The 26,278-nt window shown below is 38.1% G+C and overlaps 1 protein-coding gene across 4 annotated transcripts; it reads right to left on the minus strand.

The window, feature by feature from the left end:
• Positions 1–4,593: 4,593 nt before the first annotated feature.
• LOC139126998 (glucose-6-phosphate exchanger SLC37A2-like) lies at positions 4,594–24,467 on the minus strand. 4 transcript variants are annotated; one of them, XM_070692922.1, is made up of 16 exons: positions 24,304–24,467; positions 18,611–18,692; positions 17,852–17,954; positions 16,936–17,014; positions 16,301–16,436; positions 14,724–14,800; positions 14,047–14,213; positions 13,477–13,520; positions 13,015–13,086; positions 12,574–12,664; positions 11,483–11,631; positions 10,801–10,923; positions 10,014–10,190; positions 9,103–9,191; positions 7,233–7,357; positions 5,775–5,912 (listed from the first exon to the last, which is right to left on the minus strand). In XM_070692922.1, the coding sequence occupies exons 1-15, from the start codon at positions 24,378–24,380 to the stop codon at positions 7,252–7,254; spliced, it is 1,572 nt and encodes a 523-aa protein (XP_070549023.1). In that variant the 5' UTR covers positions 24,381–24,467; the 3' UTR covers positions 5,775–5,912; positions 7,233–7,251. The 4 variants fall into 4 exon arrangements, with proteins under 4 accessions (XP_070549021.1, XP_070549024.1, XP_070549023.1 ...); XM_070692920.1 differs by lacking the exon at positions 7,233–7,357 and having other exon boundaries at positions 4,594–5,912; XM_070692923.1 differs by lacking the exons at positions 7,233–7,357; positions 24,304–24,467 and adding an exon at positions 23,129–23,270 and having other exon boundaries at positions 4,594–5,912.
• Positions 24,468–26,278: the final 1,811 nt, after the last annotated feature.

A 26,278-nucleotide genomic window follows, 5' to 3' on the forward strand; every position in this document is an offset into this window, starting at 1 on the left:
GCGACCCACGTACCTTTTTGCACAATATTTCATTATTCTGCATGGCAATTTTTATGTCTAATTTTTCTGTTAAACAGAACCTGATGGTTTATTATTTAAGGTGCGATGGTGTTACGTGTAACACAGTGTATTTTGTTCAAAATCACTTTTTTTGCGAAGATCCTTTAAGTTTTATGTACGTAATTTGTTGACCCAATATTTGTTGCTTGTCAAGCAGTCGTAAGTTGGGTGAGAAAGAAGCGTATCAAATTTATGCAAATCACCCGAGTTCCTGTCATCTCTTTTCTCCCGATTTCAAGATTTCTAAAGTATTTAACTCCTTCCTGCCGGGTCGAATTCTGAAATTTTAACATTATGTTCTTTAAATAATACGTTAAAAATGACTATTTTGTTTGGCAGAAAATATGTCAATTTTTATCATCAATACAAGAATTCAGGTTTTCTGCCCCAGATGTAATCTCAATGCATCCTTCGAGTAAACTATTGCTACCATACTAAACTTTAGATTCTCTGCTTTTTGAAAATATTTCATTTTTGATGAAATTAAAAACATTCCTTTGACAAACTGTGTTGTTAAGTTCAGCACCACATTAATGAACTCTAAGGGACACCATTTAATATCAGGAGGCTAGGCATATTGATCGAATTGCCTTTAGTTCACATAAATCTGATACAAATAATAAGACTTGCACCATGTGTGGGATTGTTTATGAAGCAGGATCTTTTGAGTTCAAGTGATGGAGACAGAGGCGTCGGCTCTATTTCTTCAAACTTTATTACTACAGCTACGATGAACTACTGCTACAATAATATAATGTATCAGTGGTTGGATAAGTGACGACCAGATCCAGTGGTGAGCGATGCACTCTGAGTATACGTGTAAGACCTCAGAGAAAACGCAGGCAAATATCCAGATATTCCTGACGACTTGGCCGGAGTTTCTTCTGATTACATACATGTCTTGAAAAGGGGCGCCCTCAGGCATGCCAACTAAAGGTCCCCCGCTCCATGCACTCCGGGATCTGCTATGGCAGATGTTTTCGGTGATAGTGAACTAACAGTCCCTCAACCACGACTGAAACCATATACTTTAACAAACAAAATTTTTTATAAATTTCTGCCCAAGACACAAATCAAATCTGAGATTTAAACAGCACCTATCTTGCTTACTTTACTGGATGAATATTAAATTTTAGGTGTGGAAGATACTATAAATTGATGCCTAGTTTTAAACTCAGTGAAAACTGTTAATTAATGATGCACCTTATTCTCTAGTCTCTACTAATCTTGCAGTGGAAAAATGTATTACTTTTCAGAGAAAAAGGGAAAACAATCAGGCCAAAATAATACTATTTCTCAAGGTACAACCATAGACAGTTGAGAAACTCTACGTCTGTGATACAACGCCAATTTTTATCGCCTTGGGAGGGCGCTGTTCGGAAATGTGATTGACCATTCTTTGGTCAGAATCGTCAATATGTTACCACAGCCAAAACCACATCGTGATTTATTTAGCAATTTTTATATTTTCAGTGAACTTTTACAGACCATGTGTTGAAAGGACGTTAGTCTAAGATGAAGTTACTTCAGAGTCCTAATGATTTTTTTGGAGAATTTTTCCCTTTGTAAGTTTTTTGAGTTGTGTTTTTAAGGGGAAGTTTTTCACTTCGTTGAAATATGTGCTTCTTAACAGTATCCCTAAAAGGTTGCGCTTTACAATTCTCATACAATAACATGTATAGACCATTTTGTGATACATAAATATGTCAATATCTATTTGACATGGCCTACTCTGCAATAAATGTCAGTGTGCTAGCATAGTGACGTACAGACAATATGTACATGTATGCAGCTGCGGCAGTTGTTATCGTAAATGGTCAAAGATATTGCACATTGGAACAACAGCAGAGAAACACAAACTTGTAAACTTTGTTTGCTGTATTCACTGTTAGCAGTCTATTCATATACTTTTTGTCGTATTGATGACAAAGTTTGTTGTTTTTAATAATTTTGTGAATACAGAGTTCACCCTACAAAATGGTCATGGAACCAAGGAAATTGTATGCTACACTGCCAGAGGGGTCAGGATGTGTATATTTGTATGTGTGTCTTGTGTGTGGGTGTTTTGCATTATAAATGCCCTCTATACTGTCAAATGGCACCCTGTGAAGCACTGGATTGCGTATTGATTAAAAATTTACCGTATATCAGCAGTTACTCTGCCCTATGAGTAGCCATTGCATATATTTTCTGTTAAACTATTTCGGATTTTATAACAAGATTGAAGTAATCTGTATGAAATTTGTGGATCAAACGCAATACAGATCTCTTACAGACATGCATGCATACATGCACGCAGACACACACACACATACACAGATAGACAGACAGACAAAAGCCATGACAAGATCACCAGTACCCTACCCGTGCTGGGTAAAGCACCTGAGAGCCAAAAAAACAAACAACAATACATGTATGATAAAACACTGAAAATTTCATTTTCTATAAAAAGAATTTTTTTCATTTTTAATTCAGTTTCCGAAATGCAATCTACAATCTTGGATTTTTAAAAAACTGATCCCATAAGTTCATCAGGATTCAAATTTACTGATAAATATAATTCTAAAAAACTCTCAATGTTGTCGTCCCGGTCACCTCATACACCAATACAGATGAATTGTACAGAGAGACAAGTGATAACAGTAGAATTCAAATTGAGTTGCAATAAAACCTCCATGAATGAATGCTAAAACTGGAAATTTTTGGACTCATCTTAAAAGGTCAGACACGAAAGAATTTCCAAACCACGGTACATCTTTTTATGGCTAAAACAGACAGAGTGGTAGCTCAAGTAAGACATAACTTGTAAAATGACAGTAAAAATGCAGAAATTCTTTCACTAAAACACCAGTGATAAAAAAATCTGCATCAGTATTGCTAACATTTTTTGCCTAACAAGGCACAGATTGCGATTAAAATCTTACGTTGAACAATAGACCTTTCATAAAAAGTGACTTCAAGAAACATGCTCACACAAAAGGTTACATTCAAAGAAGTATTTCCACATGACTGCAGAACTCTAAGCCCATACTTATCCAAGGCAAAGTCCACATTATCCTAGGGGTATACTAAACCATGGTACAGTCAACATTATCCTAAGGGGTATACTTGGCCATGGTACAGCCAACATTTTCCTAGGGGGTATGTCTGTACATTTGTAATAATTATAACGTCACAAGTAAGATTGGCAAAGTGTTCTATCTTCATATGCAAAGTTCCCAGTGATGTCAAAGCTTTCAATAAAAACACCTGCAATAAGAGTTAAATATCTATCATTTTCTGAAAAATTTCTGCTATTTTGGGCACTTTAAATTACAAAAATAGTGGAGCTGTACAGACGCCATTTCGAACAAACTCTTACTCTTTTTTGATCAGTTTAAACATCTAGCAAACTAGTTATTGACTACAATCATGATATGTAAAATTCATGTGCAACAGACTAGTTAAAAATGTGCTAACCGGAAACTGATTATCATACTGTACATTGTAAAGATACAGCATGCAGAATACTATTTGGCAGACAACAATGGAGAATTAAAAGACTGCAATGTATTCACAGTGACCGACACATTAAAAAGCTGTCAGCAGTGTTGATGCATGGACAATCTGACATTATCAAAGGAACCTGGTCACTTGCATCTACAGCAGTAAATCACACTATCTTTCACTTGGCTGATGGCCTGGCAAAACTATTGCACCGCAAATACCGCAAATAGCGGCCACTGACATTCTGTGAGTAAATATGGTTGATGATATCATTACCATATATGGACATGGATATTTGCACCTTATATGGATACATGCAAATCTTTGCCATATATGGATATATGCAAATTTGCACCATATATGGACATATGTAAATTTTCACGATATATGGACAAATGGAAATTTGCAGTGAAGGGGTCACTTTAAAATTATATAGATATTTAGTGAGACGTAACGGCGTGATCTTGAAAGACATGTCTTCAAGCATTAAGAGTCTAGGGTGATGACAATCTGCTCAACAAGTTGGCTAAAAATTTAAAATTCTTTTCAAAAATGAGTAGGACACACACATGCTTACAATCTCTGACAAAGTTATGACTTGCTACGGTATGTAGCAAAAAGAAGTCTTGTCATTTTACCCTTAACCCTTTCACCCCCAGTTCCCTGTATACAGGTCCAACTTTACCATAGAAAACAATGGATTTGGGACAAACCATGGTGGTGAAAGGGTTAAAGAAAGCATCAGAACCTGCAATGTAGATCCCCAGCATGACATAATTTTTACTCGGACTCATTTACAACTGTTTCATGATTTTTCAGGCAGTGAGAAATTAAGGGACATAGGAAAACAAAATTACGTGGTTCTTGAGGACGGATAATAAACTCCTCACTATACAGCCAGAGTGATAGCTTGTTTCCGATCAAAATATTTTCCATGATTAATGAGCGATAACAAAGAAAGACAATTTATGCACAACATCTACATTTTCAAAAACTACTGAACATGGCAAACATTTTTTCAACTGATTAATATTTTCTTCAATTTGTCATCATATATATTTACATACAAGTCCTTGAAATGTATATACATATAGCCAACTTGAAAATAGCTAGGCATTCTACTGTTTGATGAGACAAAGCCCGGGATATGAAAGAAGTATTTGGATCAGTGTGTGCATAAATGCAACAACACTGGTGCTAAATTGCTGCCTGGTGGATACAAGAAGCTCGTAAAACAATTTTGATGGAGACACTGTCTCACCCAGAGAATTTCTGCAATTATTGAAATCACCATTATTTTGTGACCAGTGCTCTGCCATTCAACAATTATTCCATTGTAAATATTGTAGCGTAACACATTGGGGACCTTATTAATATTTGATTTCAACACTGATGAGTCTGCAGTTACCAGGCTGTGTCAATTTTACAGGAAGTGAAATGCACCTTTTCGACACTTAGGCTGAAAAGACATAAAATTCCTAGAAACAGTTCATTGTAAAATACCTAGCTATTTTCAAATTATGACCCTTTCACATTTTATCAAAAGCTAAAATTGAGAAACATTAGTAATTCTTTTGCATGATTATTTTAAAAGAAGATATTAGAAATTCAAATTTACCTATATACATAGAAGAGAACCTTTGTTTGACAAAGTCAAGAGCAAACAGGCTATGTACAGAAGAATATTTTCAGAATAGAATACATATTGCTGTCAGAAAAGAGCCAGAGATGCACCTGTTGCACACTATAAGATCTCATTGGATGTCGGCTTACACCAGGTGCACACTATAAGATCTCATTGGATGCCGGCTTACACCAGGTGCACATCCTAGCAAGAGACTAAAATCTGTGTTTCCATGGCAGCATTAACTTGGCAGCAAACATCTTTGGCTTGGGAACCTCTTCGGCATGCATGCATGGTTTCTGTGAGTGCTATCACCCTTGTTGAATTTATTTTGATTCCTGTCGCAGTCATTTTTGGTTAACATTATAAAAAAACCCATTTCTAATTCTATCCGTAGATAGAATGGACCCAGACAGCCATCTAGCTCTTAATCGATTTTTTTTTACAAAAATCCTGACACCTTGTTCCTGGTAGACAACTGGTAAGCACACAGACCATACAGAGAAAGGAGATTCAGCTAGCTGCACCCTGCTTGATTAAGATGGAGAGCGCCCTCTGTGTAAGATGTAAAGTACTCTGGACTTTGAACTATGACCTTCAAACTCTCAGAGTGAATCATCCTGGTTTAATTTTCTATTACTGTATGACACTGTTGCTGTAGTCTCTGTCAGCCATCAATTTGCTGTGGAGCGTGTCTTCATTTTCCACGTCAGAAATGATTTCACCGGGTAAAAGAGCTTCCCTGTAAAGGAACCACAACGAGAAATGATTAAAACTGTAAGCAGTGCTGCCTGAGCTCAAGCGTTTTGGGGGGCACAGATGTAAACGCAACACTGATTTGCCTGACAATCACCATATGAATAATTAATTAGGTGCATATACTAATGTGTGTTTGAAGTGTATGGCTTTGGTGCATGTCCAATGAAAACAAACCTTTAGCCCCATTGGTTAGTGTACAGTAAAATATGCGCATATTAAAGAGAGGTTAATTACTTATTAATTTGACATCCTCAACAAAGCATCGGATGTCGCTCACACAGCAGACAGTAGATGAGAGGCACCTTTGTTAGAGAGGTTTAGTGACAAGTAATTACGTTTCCATCAAAAGGAGCACTGTCTTTGTCATGTCTTAACCAAATATCATGTACTGTACTTGTAGCACAGATGCTTTGAACGCCGAGTGACGCCTCGAAGTGTAATCATCATGACGTCTGATATTTCTCAGATTTTCTTTACGTTTTCTCTATTGTATTAGTCCAGATAAACAAGCCCGTGGATATTTTGCAAGTTTTCACAAGAACCAGGAGCAAATTCCATGCTTTACTGTCATGAACACAATCTCGTAGTCTCACCAAACTTTTTAGCGGACGCGTCAACAAAGATTTCTTTAAACATCGTCATAACTTTCCAAAAGCAAATTGGTCAATTTAATGCTAGGGAGGTTTTAGTTCATTTACTAGTCTCACATAAAGAAATCAATTTCACATGAAAATTACATGAAGTTAGCAAGTTAGCAAAATAAAACATTTGTGGAAAAATCATAGGAAACACATAATTTAACCACAAAGTTCACAGGTAAGTACATTTTTGCATACATCCCAACACTGTCATCAGAGGTATGCCTCATTATATGAAATTAAACCTCTCTATTGCACTTAGTGGGATGTGTGAAGTGGTCAAGGATCGTTTGAAAATTTGGGAACAAATTTTTGCCATATACTGCTCCATATCGAACAAAAACCACACTTCTAGTGCAATTGGTTAGCTCAGAACTAGAAATGAGTAAAATTAATCAGCAGACTTTGTCGTTAATTGAACGTCTCCACAATGTGCTATATGCGGAGTGATACCGAATCTATTTTAGGTCGGAGGTCACCATGGGTCATCCGAAATTCTGCAACAAATTTTGATCCGTATTTTCGATGTCCAACAAAAACGGAACCTCTCACCCTGTTGGTTAGTCTTGAATTAGATATGTACATATTTAATGAGTTGGGTTAATTGTTTAAGTGAATGAATGCCTTAGTGAGCAGCCCAATGCCATTAAATAAAAGCGCTGTACCTGTTGCAGTTAAAGAAGGTCAGGGGTCATCAGAGGCCATCCCAATAAGTGGGAATGAGTTTGGGTCCTGTACCGCTCCATATCCAACAAAAAGAAACCCTTTAGCCTTACTGCTTGGCCTTGAACTAGAGATGTACATAATGATAGGGTCATGAAAATGAAAGTCTGCATGACAAAGTTTTATATGGCTTTATACCACTCCCAGGCAGCACGTTAACCCTTCCAACACCATGGTTTGGCCCAAACCTGTTGTTATCAATGGTGAATGTGGACCTGTTTAGTGGAAGTTAGGGGTGACCAGGTTCATAAACTGAGTTCCGAAAGGAGGACGATGCTCTTCCAGGCATTCAGTGACTACAAAATAATTCAATAAAGTAGTACAGCCAAGAACTCATCGAATTTATCATAACAAGAAACGTTTAGTGAACTCAGTGTGCATGGCCTCCGTAGACCTAACCACTTACAATTTGTGTATGTAAACAGCCGTGTAGAATGCCTTTACCGATACATGAATCATTTTTACTGTAATCACTAAACACTCTTGATTTATAGTAGTTTTATTTCCTCATCCCATACAGTTTACTAAATCATTTTGTAGACATTGGTTTACTGTGTAATGCCTGGTGGTTAATCACCCCATCACAAATTAGTTAGTTCTCCGTGAATGAGTATCCACTCTGCCGTCCGTCAAGCCAGTGCAGCCAGATCCAATGTCAAGTTTGAGGTGAAATACACAAGTAACTGGTATATCACTGACAAACTTGTAATATCAACAGTGAACTTGGCACTTGCTGGGTAATTGGTTACAAGTATATGCTATAGTTGGGAAGCACAGTTTTTCCTGTGTTATGTTTGATGACAAATTCCAAGATGGCAACATACCACTCAACCAAAGTCGGATGCCACTCGCCAATCTGCAGGTACTCCGACTAAGTGATGCCATGTTCAAAATTAGACTCAAATGGTGATTTAGTGTTTTTTGAGAAGATTTTTGAATATAACACGCATGTTATCAGCGGTTTTATTGCAAGTCAAATATGGCCGACAAACCAAGCCAAAAATGGAAATGTCTGTCACACGCCAATAGCTTCAACTTTTGATGTTTTCATACTTATTTTTGTTTTGCATTTCAACACCAAGTTCTTGTCCTACTTCCTAAGGCATTCTGAAACGTGCTGTATTTTGCTGACAACCTATTCTAGGAACAGTTTAGCAAAGCCAGCATCAGACTGATGTATGCCACGATGAGACGCTTACAACAGTGCAGTGTTCTCCACAGCAAAAAAAAAGAGCAATGCAATGCACCTCTGTTAGTCCAGCAGTCGTGCAGTGCAGTTTGCCAGTCATGCATAAATTTGGTACAGTTCAAGTGCGCTAGCATTCCCTGATACATATCAGACCAGTGTTGTCGTGAACTTATTCATCTGAACGAAGGACTTTGTGGACCAAGATCTCAGAGCACTGGATTTGCTCAAACTCTTGACTCCATAATTAACATAAAATATATTTACACCAATACAGTTAAAGGCCCAGTAGCTGTAAATTTTTGGTAATTTTTTTTCACCATTTTTTAATGTCAATCTCAGTTTCTTGTTCTACTCCCCCTCCAAAAGTATGTTGAGATACCCAGTATTCAGCTTGTCAACTCAGCCTGTACATGTATAGCCTACATTGTTATTGTTGGCAGATGAATTCTAGTCTAGACTAGAATTAAAATGTAAACAAGAACAGTGCATTTTTATGTAATGACACTGTGATGACTGGCTAAATAGTCGGTGTTTCAACTTTGGTGGGTGGAACAACACCTTGCAGTATGACATGCTAAAGTTGCAGCCACTGGCCCTTTAATATAGTATGACCTCTGACCTACCTGTCAGCTTCCTCATCTAGTGACGCATAGATGGGTGGAGATGGACAGCACCATTCTTTAAGTTCCTTCACGACAAGACGAATCATGAACTGCAATGATAAGATGATGTATAGATACATGACGATGACTAGGATTGCGATTACTTTTGAACTGAAAAAATCAGTAAACACAGAACACACTGTGATGTCAACAAAGTTTATGCTGTCCCCTGTCATCTCATCTAATCCTATCACTTTGTCAAATGATGTTTTTTATCACCCTGTCAACCCCCCCCTATTTCCATGTACAAAGATTCATAATGACCACTGTACACGATTGACTTGGACTAAACCACTGTGGAGAAAGGGTTATACTGTTGATGGGCACATGGCATATGCAAAGTGATGAGATACGTGGGTCGTTTTATGGTAAAATAACACCAGCAGTGAAAACAGGGCCTATACGGTATACTCAAAGTCGCTTGAAATTCAAGGACTTCTAAAGACTTTTTCACCAATTTTTAAGGACTTTTTCACTTCAAAAAATACCATGTTTATGATTCTCAATTTGTACATATAATCTTTTAGGTATCATGATCAGGCATTTACTGGTTTCCAAAAATCATGGCTGACAATGACATATCAGTATTCCATGACTTATCTTAACTCAATTCCATTTTCAAGAACTTTCAAGGAGGCTTTCAAATTCAAGGACATTCTAGGAGTGTCCAGACCCTAGTTACAGGCTGGGAAAATGTGTTACCTTTTACCAGTCATTCGATACACTGTGATGGCTGTGAATTTACTGTCTGATGCCCTTGTCAGACAGAGTGGCATTAATATCAAATATACAAAAGCTACACTGACAGAGTGGCATTAATATAAAAATATAAAAACTAGACTACATCAAACCATCACTGGAGAGTAACTTACCAGACAGGCAGCAAGATCAGCAGCAATGAGCATATAAAATACGTTAGTCCAGCCGTAGGGGCTGATTAAACCAGTCAGTAATGGACCAATGGCAGCTCCTATTGACCCAGTGCCGTCAATCAGTGCAGTAACCGTAGATAACGCTTTGGAGTTACCTTCTAGAGATGGGTGTGTGCCCTGTAAATTCAATTCAAAAGACTGTATTAAAGAAACCAAGTTTTCTTACCAAACTGACTTGTGAAATTTTTTTGGTCAGTTCACGATATGGTAGCATTAATGTTACAAAGTTATTGTTGCACAACTCTCGAAATTTTGAAACATTAGAGCCACTCAGCTAATTTTGTGCACACAGCATTGTGTCACAATGAACACTCTGACTGACATAAAGATGCATTTATTGATTTTTGCAATAGCCATATGTGAAAACTGATTTGAAATCAATATGTGTCCTCTCTCAGCCAAATTGGTATGCTGCTGACACAAGAATGCTCTCTCTCTCTCTCTCTCTCTCTCTCACACACACACACACACACACACACACACACATATGAATATTTCACAATACAATGTGCATTCCGGTATATGCCTGACAAAAACTAAATGCCCAGAAAGGTCTACCGGTGGATTGTCTGAAAGCGGTATGGAGTTTGGGATAGTACTCTGTTGGAACTAATTATCCATAACTGGTGTCTGATCAAGTAGCATGGCGTTGACAAAATGTTATATCATACTGCAATCAATCCTGTACATTGTGTGACACATTTTTGTGGTGTTGGCCATGACTTACCAAGTCAGCGGCGACAGCCGTGGTGATGAGGGCGTACGGCCCGTTGACCAGAATTCCACACAGAATCAACATGACAATATTCTCAGGCAGACCAACATGGCCAAAGGTACTGTACAAAAACATCTGAAAAGTAGAAGTCAAGGTTGTTATGGTTCTTCCCGTTTTTTTATGCAACAAAAAAAAATCAAGATAAATTGAAGTTATTTTGGTCACATTTTCTTTCTTTAAGGCAAACATGAAGATGGCGCCCCCTGGGAGTACCATACATTGCAGAAGCTGTAAATATAAAACATTTTTCATAGCATTTTTAAAGAATTCTATGTTCAAAACAGTACTCACAAAGAAACTTCACAACTCATAGAGGTACATTTTAGTGGATAACAATTTCTGTATATCATCATTACAATGTGCTAGTGCACTTCTTGCATTTACACTGTTGGCAAAGTGGCAGGGGAGCATTATATCCATAAACTATAACCTAAGGAGTCACATAAAGGTAAAGACCAATTAAAACATCTAAGACCACAATCATTACACAATATTTACATCCCAAAATATTATTGAACATCTAAACGTAAGAGTGCTCTTTTTGTATGATTAGTTTACTTTACATAATGTCTTGTTTACCCTGTAAGCTTGTTTGCAGTTGCCAACAAAACTACATTAACAAACGAGAACTTACCATTGGAGCTCCCAATATCAAACTAACAAACACTGTACAGGCACGACCCCCTAGGGCATCAGATATAATCCCTGATATGATGCCTCCTATGATACCCCCTATGTCAAACAAAGTTGACAGGTCGGCAGATTCTTCATCTGTAAATTTTGCTGAAAAAAGGAGAAAGAGCTAGTGAGGTTAAAATATTGAAAGAAAGTAAAAACAATGCAGAAGAATAAACAGTTCCAGAGATTGAGGGCAGATGTCAATCTCCCTACAGAGACTGTGTGGCGTGAATAATTATAATCTAGCTAGGGAGTCTCAGCAGTAGCCACACTAATCAGAGACCCTCTAACTTTGTTAGAATTATCTACACCGCACTGCTGCCACACCACCCTTCAATCTCTGCCAGGAGATTGGGTGGGTGTGTCACCATGATGTCCAATTGCAAGTTACTAAAATTTCAGCTTTTGAAATATTTCTGACAGAATTGTGAGAAATACGTGAATGGATTTTGATTCACATCACAAGAACATTAAGAGAAAATGCACAAACCATAGACTGCCATTCTTAAAAATTGACATTCTGTAAGAATCAGCATTTTACAGTAAAAACTATCTCCCTGTGTTTTTCAAAATCATGTGCATTAATTCTTTAACTGTTTTTTAGAATTATTGGTACAAGGCACAAGGCTGATATGGTAATATCCTAAAAGTAATATTGACTTTGTAAAAGCAATTTTTCGTCATTAACTGGTCTTATGATTATTAATATCCATTGGAAATTTCTTCATTTCTCGAATTCCTAGATAATGTATTTCCATATTAGCTGCCATTTCAGTTTTGGAGTTATTTTTGTATGGTACGTTGAACTTGAAAAATTCAATACAAATGAACGCCATACACACTTCTTCCAAGGTAAATGAACGGTGTATGTGGAACGTCTATGTACAAACTATGAAATGTTTTTATGGTGTGGGTGACTTGTCATCAGTGTAGAGGTAATTCTAATGACTGGACAAGAAATCCATATGACAGAAATTATGTGAAGTATGTGTAAGGAGCTTATACAGATTGGAGCAACTGATTTAGTGTCCATTGGAAGCGACTTACTTGATTTTGCTATGTAGACCGGCAGCCAGAACAGGAAAGTGTAACTGACCAGCTTGGCAAAGAATAGACAGCAGGAAAATTCTATCACACCCTGGGGACAAAAAAATGAACGATGATTCCATGAGAAAAGACACAACCGTAGTACTTTAGTGGTTTATGAATCTATTTACAGCTAACTGCTAGTAGCATGCAATGTGTCTCAATCAATCCATCGATAAACATCGACTTGACCGGAGGAAAATCCTTGTGTTTAGTAATTGGTAAAATCACAGCAAACAGTGGGTTTGACAATAAACTTTGTCTCAACGTTTGTCTCAAAATTCCACGACCCTGGGTGTTAGTGACAACTTTTACAAACTCAATTTTCATCTTCTTCTCACGTAAATATCATCTTGTTTGTGAAGAGGACACGGCGGAATTGCGTGATCTGATCAGACTCACCGGTATTTGAATGGCTTTACATATTGAAATGGCTTCCTGCTTTTCAGGTATACGCCCAGCTCTTTGAAGCGGCTAAAAACAACACACAAAAAAAATTTGTGTTAGGAGATACGCAGGATCTGTCACTAGAGGGCGCTCCACATAACACTTCCCAATAACATGACTCATCCGACTGACCTTCAAGTTTGCCCGAAGTTCACTGTCACAATCATTTCAAAGGGATTTTTTAAGTGAAAACAAAAGTATGTGGTAGAGCATCAAACGAGGGCTCTGTTACTTTTTCATGGAGTTGTGGCCACAGACCAACTGGTGAAGCTGTCAACTTTCACACACTTTTATCATTTTCAATGGAAAACTACGTCTTCTAAAATTGACAGGTATGAAGATAGTAATGTGATACCACAGAACACAGATGTTCATCTGATGTTTAGAGTGTAGATAGATAGTACAACTATCATGTACCTTATCTTCGTGATCGGGAAGTGTGCAGCCAACGTCAGCTGGATCTATAAAAGTAGGAAGACAACTGGATTGTCACATTGGTACTATTGACTCTTAGCATTCACCCTTCCCAAGGTCAAGTCATCAACATCAGCAGTAACCAATATCCGGCCAAGTTCATATATCACCATGGGGTCAAGTTGATTAAAGCTAGTGAAGCACAGTACATCATTTGGCGCAATGCTGATTTTTACCAACTTGGCGGAAGGGGCAGTGATAGACTGATACTGTCTGGTATGAAAAGGGTTAACAATCAGGATTTCAAGAACATCAATATTGAGTAAAATTCACCATGTGTATACGTACATGTACATTGCAAGACACATAAATGAACAACCCACAAGGCAGTATATTAAATTTGGATCTGTCCATTCTATCAGGTTCAATTATGGATTTCATTTCAGAACGATAAATCAAGCTGATATTTCTTTGATCATATCACTGAATCCTTTTTCCTGAGACTGAAGTCAGATCTCTCCAGCACAAACATGTGGATTACTGTACTGCGCAAGATAGATTCATACTACTTACGGACAACCAGGTAGAAGAAAATGATTATTCCCATGGACGCTATGATGATTCCCGGTACAATAAATGAATAACCCCAGGCATCATCCACAAAGATCCCCGCTATAAGCGATCCAAGGATGTTGCCGACACTTGTGTGAGAATTCCAGATCCCCATGATAAGTCCGCGCCTGAGGGAGACAATGTTATTAGTAAATATGGAAAAGAAATGGAAGACAGACATATGTAAATTAGAATTTGTTTTGTCATTACATTTCAAGAAAGCCGGAATGTCAAAGATTAGAAATAAACTCTGTTTTGGAACAAAGTCTTGTTTTTTCATCGGCTCAATATGACTCTCAGGACCCAGATTCAATTCTGCCTTGTACCTAGTACGGCAGTTTGACTGACACTAGTTTTCACAACAAACTAATAAAGTCAAAATTTGAAAATGACTTTTTGTTCAGTGAAAATTGGAAATTTGAGATATTTTTCTCAGATAAGTTACATTGCTTGACAAATATTAGGAAAACTTAAATGCATGGTTTTGTACGGTTTGTCGACAGACATTGTTTTTCAGTTGATTTTCAAAGGGAACAATTCTCCCTGAACAGTTGTGTCCCTGTAAAGTCGGTGAAAGGACAGTGTAGGGTAATCAAGAACAATAAAATACAGTGGAATAACTCATTTTGAGAACTCACCGGCCTTTACCAAACCAGTTTCCCATGACAGCGACCATACTCGGCCAACCAGTGGACTGAAAGGCACCACCAAATATCTACAAGAGAAGCCAACTTTGAATTTTTAATTTTTGTATGCCGATGTTCTTTGTTAATTGGCCATGAAGGAAACAAAATGATTGGTCTCAAGAAAGCGCACACACAGCCAACTTTCAAATTTCGTGATTTACGAAAACCAAATGCTCTGTTGCACATACAGAGAACAGTCTACCATTATAAGGAATAGTTTTTACTGTAGAGATATCCTAATTACAAAGACTCTCAATCATACACATTAAAGGTATACGGTCACCTGTAATCTAAATGTGTCCATATATGGTCAAAACGGCGTTGCTTGGTATTCAAAATGCCTAGGTGAGGGCGCTGTTTTTAAAAAGCGACCATCCGCTTAAAATCTGTGATTGGTTAGATTTTCTCTTTCCATGGTAACTGTGGCAAAATTGGAATAGGTGACAGTATACCTTTAAATTGCTGGCCTTGAAAGACATGCCCCAATTGTACAGTTGTCTGTAATGATAGGTTCCGTTTTACTCAATGAGTAAAGATACACACACCAAACAAGTCAACGCTTCTGGCATTACAGGTAGGATGTTAGTCACCCCCTGGATCTTTCCGCCACCACAGGGTTGAGGATGGGATTATTGAGGCTGAGTGTCGGGCGAGTACATCCAGGGGGTGACTATCCTAGAACTTCTAGCAGATCAGACCCACACTGTGACAGGGTATAGGATCATGAAATGAATAGTGAAAAGCAAACCAGCATCCCATACCCTGGTATATATTTCAGCTTATGTATAGGATAAAGCCCGAGTACGAGGGCTCTTCTGGTATATAAAGTCCAACCCCACGATAAAATGTCGAGGCCGCAGGCCGAGACATTTTATCGTAGGGTTGGACTTTATATACCAGAAGAGCCCGAGTACGAGGGTTTTATCCGATTTAAAAACTATCGCCCCTAACTGATATATTTTCGTTTTCAATGTGTTTATGTCAACCGTCCCCTTTGTCAATGTAACATGTTTAGGATATGAATTAAACTTTTATTTGTGAAATAGCCTTCCAATGTAATGGAACATCCTATAAATGCCCTAGGGCACATTATATAATGCCCTAGGGCACAGCAGATTTTGTGTTGCAGCTGGTTTCCGCTGTGTTACCAATTTGAATATTAAAACGTACCAGATGTCTACAGAATATGACATGTTCACTTTTGATTGGACAATACTTTACTACGGCGCTGTCATTCGTTTCTGGAATTTGGTGACCAAGGCTTTATGAGTAGATAAAACACCCTGAATTGAGCACTGTGATTGGTCAATCAACAGTAGATAGTTTTTATTGTAAGGTTCAAAGGTTGGCAAATGTTACTGGGAATCCTAAATCATTTCATAGCTTAGTTTGGTCGATACAGCCATCAGTACCTGAGCCTAAAATTGCTACTTATTTGCCATAGCTGACAAAGCAAGTAATATATAGGCTATGTTCACGAGATTTTTTGTAAAAGAGGTGAATGAGATGCCAGTGACAGAACCACTTACCTGTATAACAATGTAATAAGACAGACTGTGTATATTAAGGAAATATCCCATCCCAAATAAAATTGTAAATACTCCGCTCATCAGCATACCAAATGTTAAAAAATACCGTAGATTCACTCTCTCTCCTATATGGCCGCTGGATGGGGTAAACAGAAAAATAACACTCAATAAGATACAGGACAAAGATAAATTCTGATATGTAGTTTTGCTTTTTAGGAAGATTCCCTGTGAACCACACTGAGCAATGTTGCAAATTAACACAATTCTAGGGAGCCTCTGTTTCTATTGCAGGCCCCTAAGAAAATACAGAAAACATGTTTGTTTTAAAGAAGTGAATTTAGACCACTGTCCTAAAAAAAATTTGTAATTTAATATTCACTATTTATTGTTACTATTATGTTGTTGTGTTTGGTGTTGTTGTTGTTGTTGTCATCTTTATTATTGTTATTTTGCAAAAGAAATTATAAATCTCTCAGAGAGATGTGTAAATTGATCTAAATCGATCTATGTTCTTGGTTATCTCCTGCATGTGTCAGTCAAACTGAGAGCAAGGCAGAACAGCACAGAACCTGCAAGGGTGAGAAAGTGTCAACATACACATAATGATCTTACCCAGACTGTCTGTTCACACTTACCTGAAAAACATGAAAACAGCATATGCAAATAAGTATGCCAGATCAAGGCTGCCAAGCAATTCATTGGCATTGTCTCCATCTGTAAGTTAAAAAAAATTTTGTCCAGAGTTCGGGGTTGTGAATGTTCACCTGTATGTAGCTTAGATGACACCAATAGGCATGGTCCGTCCACCATGCACAACGTTACTTAAAACATTGACCATTCATTTGGTAGAATGAGCCTTGGGGACAGATATCCTGACTCTCTAATTTCTGAAATTCTTTCTGACCTACCACTGATAGGGCTAATTTAAACACTCAAACAGTTTGCATGAAAATTTTCACAGTCTTAGTTTTTCAAAAGTTGATTTATTTTACCCACAGGGCCTTGAAATAGTGGCCATTATGAATTTCAAATATCAGTAAATGTCACGTAATTTGTTTCTCTAGAATAAAGCATTGCACGGTGACCCTGATTTTTATTTTTGATTTGGTAAGAGTATGGTTAGAAATTCCATTGAGGAAAGTTTGAGCAAGTTTAATTCTCTCACTTTTGAGGCCCACTGCATTGTATTGCAAATGCCTGTGCATTGTCCCAAAGAAAAGACAATGTCTGTTACGCAATGCATTTCAGTGAAGTTTTCCCACGCAGAAGACAATACAGCTGTTATGTAGTCTTATACATGATGTACAAAATGAAAAGTAATCACTTGTGTAGAAGGCAAATTATGCAATCTCACAATAGTTTACTTCGGAAATGATTGTAGATTACTGAATTTTATTTTTAAGGAATGTAAAATTTGATGGTTGACAACCTAGCCATCAGTAAACTAAGATATCCGGGACATTGTTTGGTTGTTTTGATAGTTAAGACAGTCTATTCTTTCTTGGGGGGTGCAGGCAGGGTTTAAAATGAGGGGATGGATTTGTGACTTACTGAATGGAGCCCAGCAGCAGTAGCAGCTGTCGTTGTGATGGTCCCTGTAGTCGATGTACTCATCACCGTGCAGCGGCACTTGACAGTTACGATGCAGTACACTCTGGGGACAAAACGCATGGATACAGTATTCAAATTTCATGAGAAATTTCAACACTGATATGCAGATGGACAAACTCACAATATGTACATTTTACAAGACAGTGTTATACACCCCTTTGGAACAGCCATTCTGTTACAAGGTTGAATACAAGTAAGAAAAAAATCTACAATGATTTTGATAGACTTTCTTCATTGTGTGGACCCTTTACGACTTCTATAAACGTTATAGCATTCAAATGGCACAATAACTGTAGAAATTTTTAATCATTTTTCATTTTGATAATTTGGTTTACTTTTATTTGACATTGAACTTGGCTTTACCATTCAGTACAAAATAAGAACTCCATACAAATTCATGATGAGTCACTAATCTCCTCATATTCATTTCTTTTCACTTCATATGGAGACAGAAGGCGGCCACATATATTTGACCTGATTTGCTTGATAAACCAGAAGTCAGTGGATTAAAAGTCTGATTTTATTGCCAACTATAGACGACAAGTTTACAGTTTCTTTCATTGAAATTTAACAGAGCTTGTTATTTTTATGTCCTTCCTTTTATCATCTTCCACACAAAGGCTGTCTAAACTTTGATCAGACGCTATATGTTTTGACCTTTGGTTCAAAGGTCAAAGGGGAAATTTTAGATCTACTCACCTTGACCACACTGATTGGTTTCCTTGAAAGGTGATAGCTTGTGTATCCTAAAAATGTTAACACTATGACCAACAGGCGATAACTGAAACAAAAAAGAAAAAGGAAAAAAATTAAGAAAATGTACACTGTAAGTCAATTTTTCCCCTTTTTTTGATCTTAACCCTTTCATCACAATGGTTTGGCCCAAACTCAATATTATTAATGGTGATTGCAGACCTGTTTACAGGAAATATCATGTTTTCAGCAAAGGTGATGAAATTCAAATGATTCTGGGTCAATATTTCACTGGTTTCAACTTGCCGTTGTACTGGTCTGACAGACTAGGGGAACACTATTGGGATTGTATATTAGAGAACAAGTAATGAACCACCCAGCCATCCTGAGTAAAAATTCATTAATTTCAGTATCAAGTATGGCCACAGTCCATGATCTTGGGTCAAGACTGATTCATCGGTATTAACTGAGGCAACATGCCATTTCAGTGGTCCACAATCCGACCAGGGACTGTGACTGATTTGACGGACTGAGTGAATATTAATGAGACTCAGTGTACGATACAAAATGTGTGAGTGACCAACAAGCTAGCATTGAGCAGGATTTTCTCTTGACTGCGCAATTGCGCAAATCGCACATTTCGAGCCATTTTCTGCCCTTTAAAAGTTACTGACAGCACAAAAATCGCGCACAAAATACGCCCATATGATGGCGACCTAAGCGCATAGTGTAGTGACCTGTGAATTGGCTGTTGTTTCTGCTCCTAAAATGTCAAGTCTGCCCCCTACTTTTGATGAATGGGGCAGAAATTGCCCCCTTCAGTGAACATGCAGAGAAAACACTGATTGAGCCCTCGGTACTGCTTCATGCAAAGATTTCTCAATCCTCCTTTGAGTGAGGCAGTCTCTTTACTGCATATTTCACATAGGTCACCAAGGCCAATCTATTCACTGGAAGGGGGCTTCATATACTAAAGCAAAGTCCCTGCTTTTTCGTGGTGGGACAGTGACCAAAGAGCTGCCATTGGTATTTCAATACAATAGCCAACACTTTTCTGGAATTTATGAAACTCTGTGGCTTATGATATGCCAACATTCAGCACACAATGGCTATTCTGTGTACATATTCTTTCTCTCCCAACATCACAAAGCTGAATTCAGTTGAGAAACAAACCAATATCAGATGAACTTCAGTTCATATTGTCTCCCACAACCTCTATTTGATTAGATATAACATGGATTCAATGCAAATCTTATCACATGTTATTATATGCTTACTATGGTTCCTATTAACACAGTGAAATATTTCTAATAATGCTGTAGACTCTTGACACAGGTACTCTTTCACTCTTTTGAAGGAATCTTGCTTGCACTACCTGGGTGGGCTCACCACCCTGTAGTTGGAGTCACCACCCACTAAGGCGAGGTCACAACTCTTTGGAGGAGTCACCACCCGCTTAGTCAAGTTATCAACTCCTGTGGGGGGGGGGGTTAACCACTACCATAATGTAGTCAACCCCCTCCCTTTCAGTCAAGTACTACTAGTAATCCCCTCCCCCTCAGTGGGTGGAGCACGAGGGACCGTGGGTGGAGTAACTACCTCAGAGTCCTGGGGAATCACTGACTGGAGTAAGGACAGTATTAAATGTGTGAATTGCATGCCTATGGTGACTGAGAGTGTTCCAAGGCCAGTCTTTTTTATCAGATTACTAGGGGGTCAATCGCAGATGCACCCTGCCTTGGATGGGAAAACAACACACAGCACACATAACTGTCCTAGAGTAAAACTTGATCTCCAGAATCATTCACTTTGCTTTAATCCCTTGTGTAAACCCTGTATCTCAGCAATCTACAAGATTAGTGATATCACCATCCTCCTGTTGATATCTAATCATCTTAAAGTATTTCCACCATGGACAAACCTGTTATGTTCATCTTAGATGGGCAGATCGTCCATGTAGCCGACACGAACACGAAGTGTGTGTTACCGGCTACCAAAAACTATGAAAAATAGTAAAGAATGAGCTACAAAATCACTATCAGTTTTAAGTTGCAGGTAGAATAAGTCTGTGCCTTTGTAAAAAATACTATAAAAATAGTAGAAAGTGAAGAACCAGCTGAAAGTTAGTTGAGGAGACCTTGACCGCATATCATTTGCATCTCATTGTCGGCTACATGGACTGTGTGCCCCTAGATAAGCGATACAGGTTTGTAAACCACCATGTGACAAAGCAATGCGCAGATTTTGAACTTGAAGGTGAGTTTTTCGATGCCAGGGCCTAATTATGCTGATATTCTGTTCTCATTGTTTAATATACCATCACCTTCATCACAGAAACCCTTGTACTAAACTATGTGATCTTTGTGCAACCATGGATCTATTTTTTACATCCATGGTGCAACAATCCCACCAAATAAAATCTAGTTTTACCATAGTTTCATTGGTACATTGACACATTTGAAGACTACACATGTAGTAGAAGGCGCCACCAGTCACGCCTAGGTACTAGGTCGTAATTGCCTCCTGTTCACACCATCAACAAAGATCTGCCACCCAGGAGGCACTGCAAACTGTTTGAACTGATTTTAAATTCACTGATTCAGTGGAAAATAAAGACTTGCAAAGTGTGAACTATTTAGATGGAACAATAGATATGACATGCCCAGAAACTTGTCCTTTTATTAACCACAATGGGCCTCAAGATTGAAAGACTTAACCTTCCGCTAAAACCCTTTAAGTAAAACCTGAATCTGTTCACTTTCAAAATCGGAAAAAAAAATTGAGAGTCACCGTGCACAATTTGGTACTAGAGAAACAAATGACATATTATCTAAACCAACACTTGATATTCAAAATGGGCACCATCCCTGTTACCGTGCAAAAATTGAAAATTTTGAATTTTACAAAAATAAAGAGTCAAAATCTTCATTACTCCATAAGCTTCAAATAAACCCCCAACTACGAGTGGTACACCAAAATACTTGAGAGGCCACATACCTGAAGCGCGTTCAACCTTCAATAGAAGGCAGCCCATGTTTACTCACAGGCCTTATCTTTTTCTATACAGTGTATGGTTTGGTGTATTTTTGAACATCCACTGGTATTTAAGACTTTATTACCATGAGCAGATGGCATAGGAATAACTCACTATTTATTCCTGACACATCAGTGTTGGTTTACGGTGGCCTGCAGTTTATACACACAGCAAACCTCAACACACCAACAAAGCATTTGACTGCAGAAGAAATTTGTAATTTCTTCTCAAAACTCATGATTATTCAAATTTATTATTCAAATTTATTGTTACCAGTTCTAAATATGCAGCATATTATAACAGTATGGGAATTTTTCATACAATTTAAATGTGGGTTGTTGGTAATTAGTTATGTACTTTTTTTCACAGGAGAGGAAAACAGCTGTTGGCTGACACTTTTTGGTGCCAATAGGATAGATAAGTGTTGTGTTAAAAAACTGAACATATGGTACAGAGTAGACACAGAGAAAATATTACCCTACTGAATGGAAATACCACGGCAGTTGTTGCTGACTCCGTGAACATACATTACAAACTAACATTTTTATTCTATTTTGAGGCAAACCAATTCTTATGTGAGTGAACAATTTCACCGCACTGGCACGGAAAATAACACCATATTGAAAGAGAAATGAATCGACATTTTAGATTCAGTTATTCGTTCACAGGTGACATAGGAATCATGATATCAGGCACCTTATTTTGAGTGTTTCATCGAATTAAAATGAAAAAAAATGTGATCAGAAATCAAACTATTCACAGAAAAGAAGCATTGATGATCACAGTCTATATACTGTCAGCTGCTATTTTTTTTTAACCCTTTGAGCGCTAAAGTTAATTTTTGCTGCCTTTATGAAATGTAACCCAGACCATTTTTTTCAGATTTTTTCCAAAATTTTGATCAAAAACTGTTGCCAATGAAAAGTAATGTCCATTTGGTCCAAAATTGTCGAAGCAAATACAAAAATTTCATAAAAAATTGGTAAAATTTGGCTCAAAAATTTTGGTGGGAAAATTTACAACACTCAAAGGGTTACCATAAGTATACTTTCCATCAATTTGTAATTTGTTTTATAAGTGTTATTGTGCCAATTTGCTAATGACACAATTAATTAATATTTCAATGTCTGCATGGTATTGTTCCCAAATTAAAATGCGAATTTTACAATGTGTAATTTCTGCGTGCTGGACGAGTATTTTGCCCCATTGTTTTTCCACTGCAAATTAGAGAGATGAAATTATCAGTCAATATATTATTATCCAGTATTTGACTATTTCTCTCTTTTTCTCTTGTAAATGAAGTACAATTTAAAATGAAAGAGGACGGACATACAGAAATTGTAATATTATTTTGTGATAAAACCGGCGCAAATGTATGACACAAGCACCAAAGACAACCGCCATCTCGATTCTCTCAGCCATGATTAGAGACAGGAATTTGATTTTAGGCTTCATCGTGTCCAAGGCTACAGCAAGTCAGCATTACATACCTGTCAAGAACCGTTGCGCGGCCCCACGAAGGAACTAATACATCAACAACGGATTTCTTTTTAACAACCATAATCAGTCCACTTTCCGCGGTAATCAGCTCGATCGTTCTCCAAAAAAAGTACAAATTGGTCAGTGTGGCTGTAATATCGTTGCCACCATCTTTCCGAGCCTATATCAGACGACTATTGCGGTCTGAACAACCACGGTCTCTCCACAAACGACCATTTATATCAGAAAAGAAAGGGGGCTTGCAAGTGTCTTTACCGCAAAGCGACTTTCGCTTCCACGAGCCTCAGATATCGCCGGCCGCGGTCCTTCACAGCAAAGCTCAGCAAAAACTTGCAAGGAAGACACCAAAGCTCGATAAAAAGTCAAAATTCTTTTTTACGACGTCCGTCACATGATATATAGGCAATGTCCAGTGGTTCAAGCACACCGTTTGCGAGAGAAACTGCTTTGCCGGCAACGGCCTGAGGGTAAATTAGGGTTTATAGCAAGCTAACTGTCAACGTGTAATACGAGGCTCCATAGCACTCTCTAAATTATTCCGTTGCCATCATATCCGTGATCAAACACATCACAGTGAAAGAACGGTTTCGCTGATAAAAATACACTCCATACGGAAATATGATTAGGATTATTTCTATTACAACCGTAATTTCAAGTCGGTTTTCGCTCTGATGGCAGTGTATACCTGTGATCGTCCGATCACCTGACCACAGTGTGTTGGTCAGTGCAGTGTTTACAGTGTTTCTGAGAATGATTCTTGACCAGCGGACCTTCGGTTTCAGGGTCAAAGTTTAAATTTTACATACATCTATTGTTTACAGTTACTCAGATTGTCACTGACATAAAGTAAACTATCGCATTTTCTTCGGTAGATGAGGCGATATTTGTGATTTGGTGTAATAGTACAATAGTGTACGATGAAGGAAATGTTATAGGAAGGAAATATTGCTGGCGGGGTAGTGACTATCGCATCGCATCGATCTACTACACCCGTCATGATCGCGTGACGTACGTACTACAAAGGGACCGTGGCGGAGCAGCATACACCCCTTTAGTTTACGTAGGCGATCGATCACAGTGAGCGAAGTGTGAAATCTGATAGAAAGTGAGCCAGGGAATCGCTCTAACGTCTGTGAAACTACCTTAGCAACGTTCGGGAACTCACCTCTTATCTCTGAACGCCTGTGAAAAGGACGGCGTGATACGTTGTAGAAGCCGGATCCCTAACGCCACGGCCGCCATGTCTGGCAGCTGCTGCCGGTGTTCACTAAGTGACAAATGTTCAGTGTGCTAGGTGGTCTTCTGTTGGCCTCTCGTCGGGATTTGTGTCCCTTGCGCTCGCAACACGGAAGGTCAGCGGATGTTGTAGGGCTTCCTCCTGTCAAGTGTGTTACTGGAACGAATAGCTATGCCGGGCATGGCATTGAAGTTGTCGGAAAAAGTGGCCGTGTTGAGCAGACGAGCGTCATGCTGCTACAATAATAAATGCATAGGGGATTTAGATGAAGGACAATGGTGAGTGGGCCGTGTGTGTGAAGAATGGTGCTGTCATGATCGTCATGTGATGCTTCGTGTACGTGCATGAAAGAGCGAGGTGTTGCCGTGGTGTAACCGGTGAGGGCGTTTTATAAGCGGGCTTTTTCTTTAGTGACCATGCATATGTAGCAATGCTGTACTGTACCACACTTAGTATCTTTAAAAATATGCCAGATGGTATATCAAAAATCAACACTGGAGGCAAACATGTGAAATCCATTCCTAAAAACCTTTATTTCAGTTCAACTGATGCCTTCAAAACCCTCTTCACAGAGAATTATGAAGAATGAAACAAGAAAAAGATCTTTCCATCCACTTTTGCTAAAAAAAAGATTAAAATGCCAAGATTCCTTAAATCTACAAAAAATCCTCTGCAGAAAGAAAGAAGGCTTCTGTGAAATTCAGGGCTATATTAAGGTATTAGAAATAAAATTGAGCTACAATATGTCAATATGTATTCTGAGCACACAATGAAGCTGATTTGTATCATTGTAGCCAAATTCTGTACATCTGAATATTAAGGTAGAAAGTGACTCGGGGACAGATATTCAACTCTCAATCATTTACAATACATCCCTGATCTACCACTTGTAGGGGCTCGACTATGAAGCTCATGCCGTAAATGATGTTCTCAGTTGCTTGGTTTTGTGAAAGTCAAAAACGTAATCAATTTTTTGTCTTTGACCCAACACAGTGATGGAAGCCATTTTCAATACAAAGTGTCAGTTAATATTTTGTACGTTCTTTTTCTAATACCAATTTTTGCACAGTGACCCCTGGCTTTTATTTTTTTCATTAAGGAAATACATTTAGATTAAAGTTTCCATACGTAAAGCATGAGCGAAAGTCTTTCAATTTCGAGGTGCCTACTTCCTTAACTACAGCTATTTGGATTAGAATTTGCAGACAGGGCGTTTTTTCTCACGGCAAGTACAACACCACTGTGCATTTTATGATGTGAAGAAGACAACAACATATTTTTAATTAGAGTAAATTAGGTTCGGCAACAATGTTTCACTAGCAGACTGCTAGCTCCAGTACAACAACCTGTACAACCCTGTTGTTGCCAGTGTTACTGGTAGAGTAAAAGTCCTATACACCTGAAAGTGAAAGCAAACTTTTGCTACAACTGCCCTACAGTAAACTTTCAACAAAATCAATAATAAAAATTTGGGTTGCAGTGCAAAGTTTGGTACCGGAAAAGCGAATTACATAAATTTTACTTGTAATTTTCAAAATGGCCACCATCCCTGTGTCAAGTCAATGGGGAAAAAAATTAAATCGTGAATTTTCACAAAAATGGGATGGTGAAAACTTAAATTTCTCCAAGCGCTTTATACTGACCCCCACAAGTGTGGACCAGGAAAAGTATTGCAAAATTTGAGAGTCTGAATATCTGTCCCCGAGGTACATGCTATCAAGAACTTCTGATAATTGTATACCTGAAGAAAACTAGGCCCATCTACCCTATGGTGTTAATCAGCCCTTGTCTGGGGGTGCCTTACAAAATTAATAAATACAAGCATACCCCCTAAGATAGTGTTGAATTGTAGTGTCGGCCCAGCTTTCCTCAGTCTTGCCAAAAGTTGAGCAAAATTTTGTTA

This window comes from Ptychodera flava, unplaced genomic scaffold (genome assembly GCF_041260155.1).
Source record: "Ptychodera flava strain L36383 unplaced genomic scaffold, AS_Pfla_20210202 Scaffold_28__1_contigs__length_4768798_pilon, whole genome shotgun sequence".
Lineage (NCBI taxonomy): Eukaryota > Metazoa > Hemichordata > Enteropneusta > Ptychoderidae > Ptychodera > Ptychodera flava.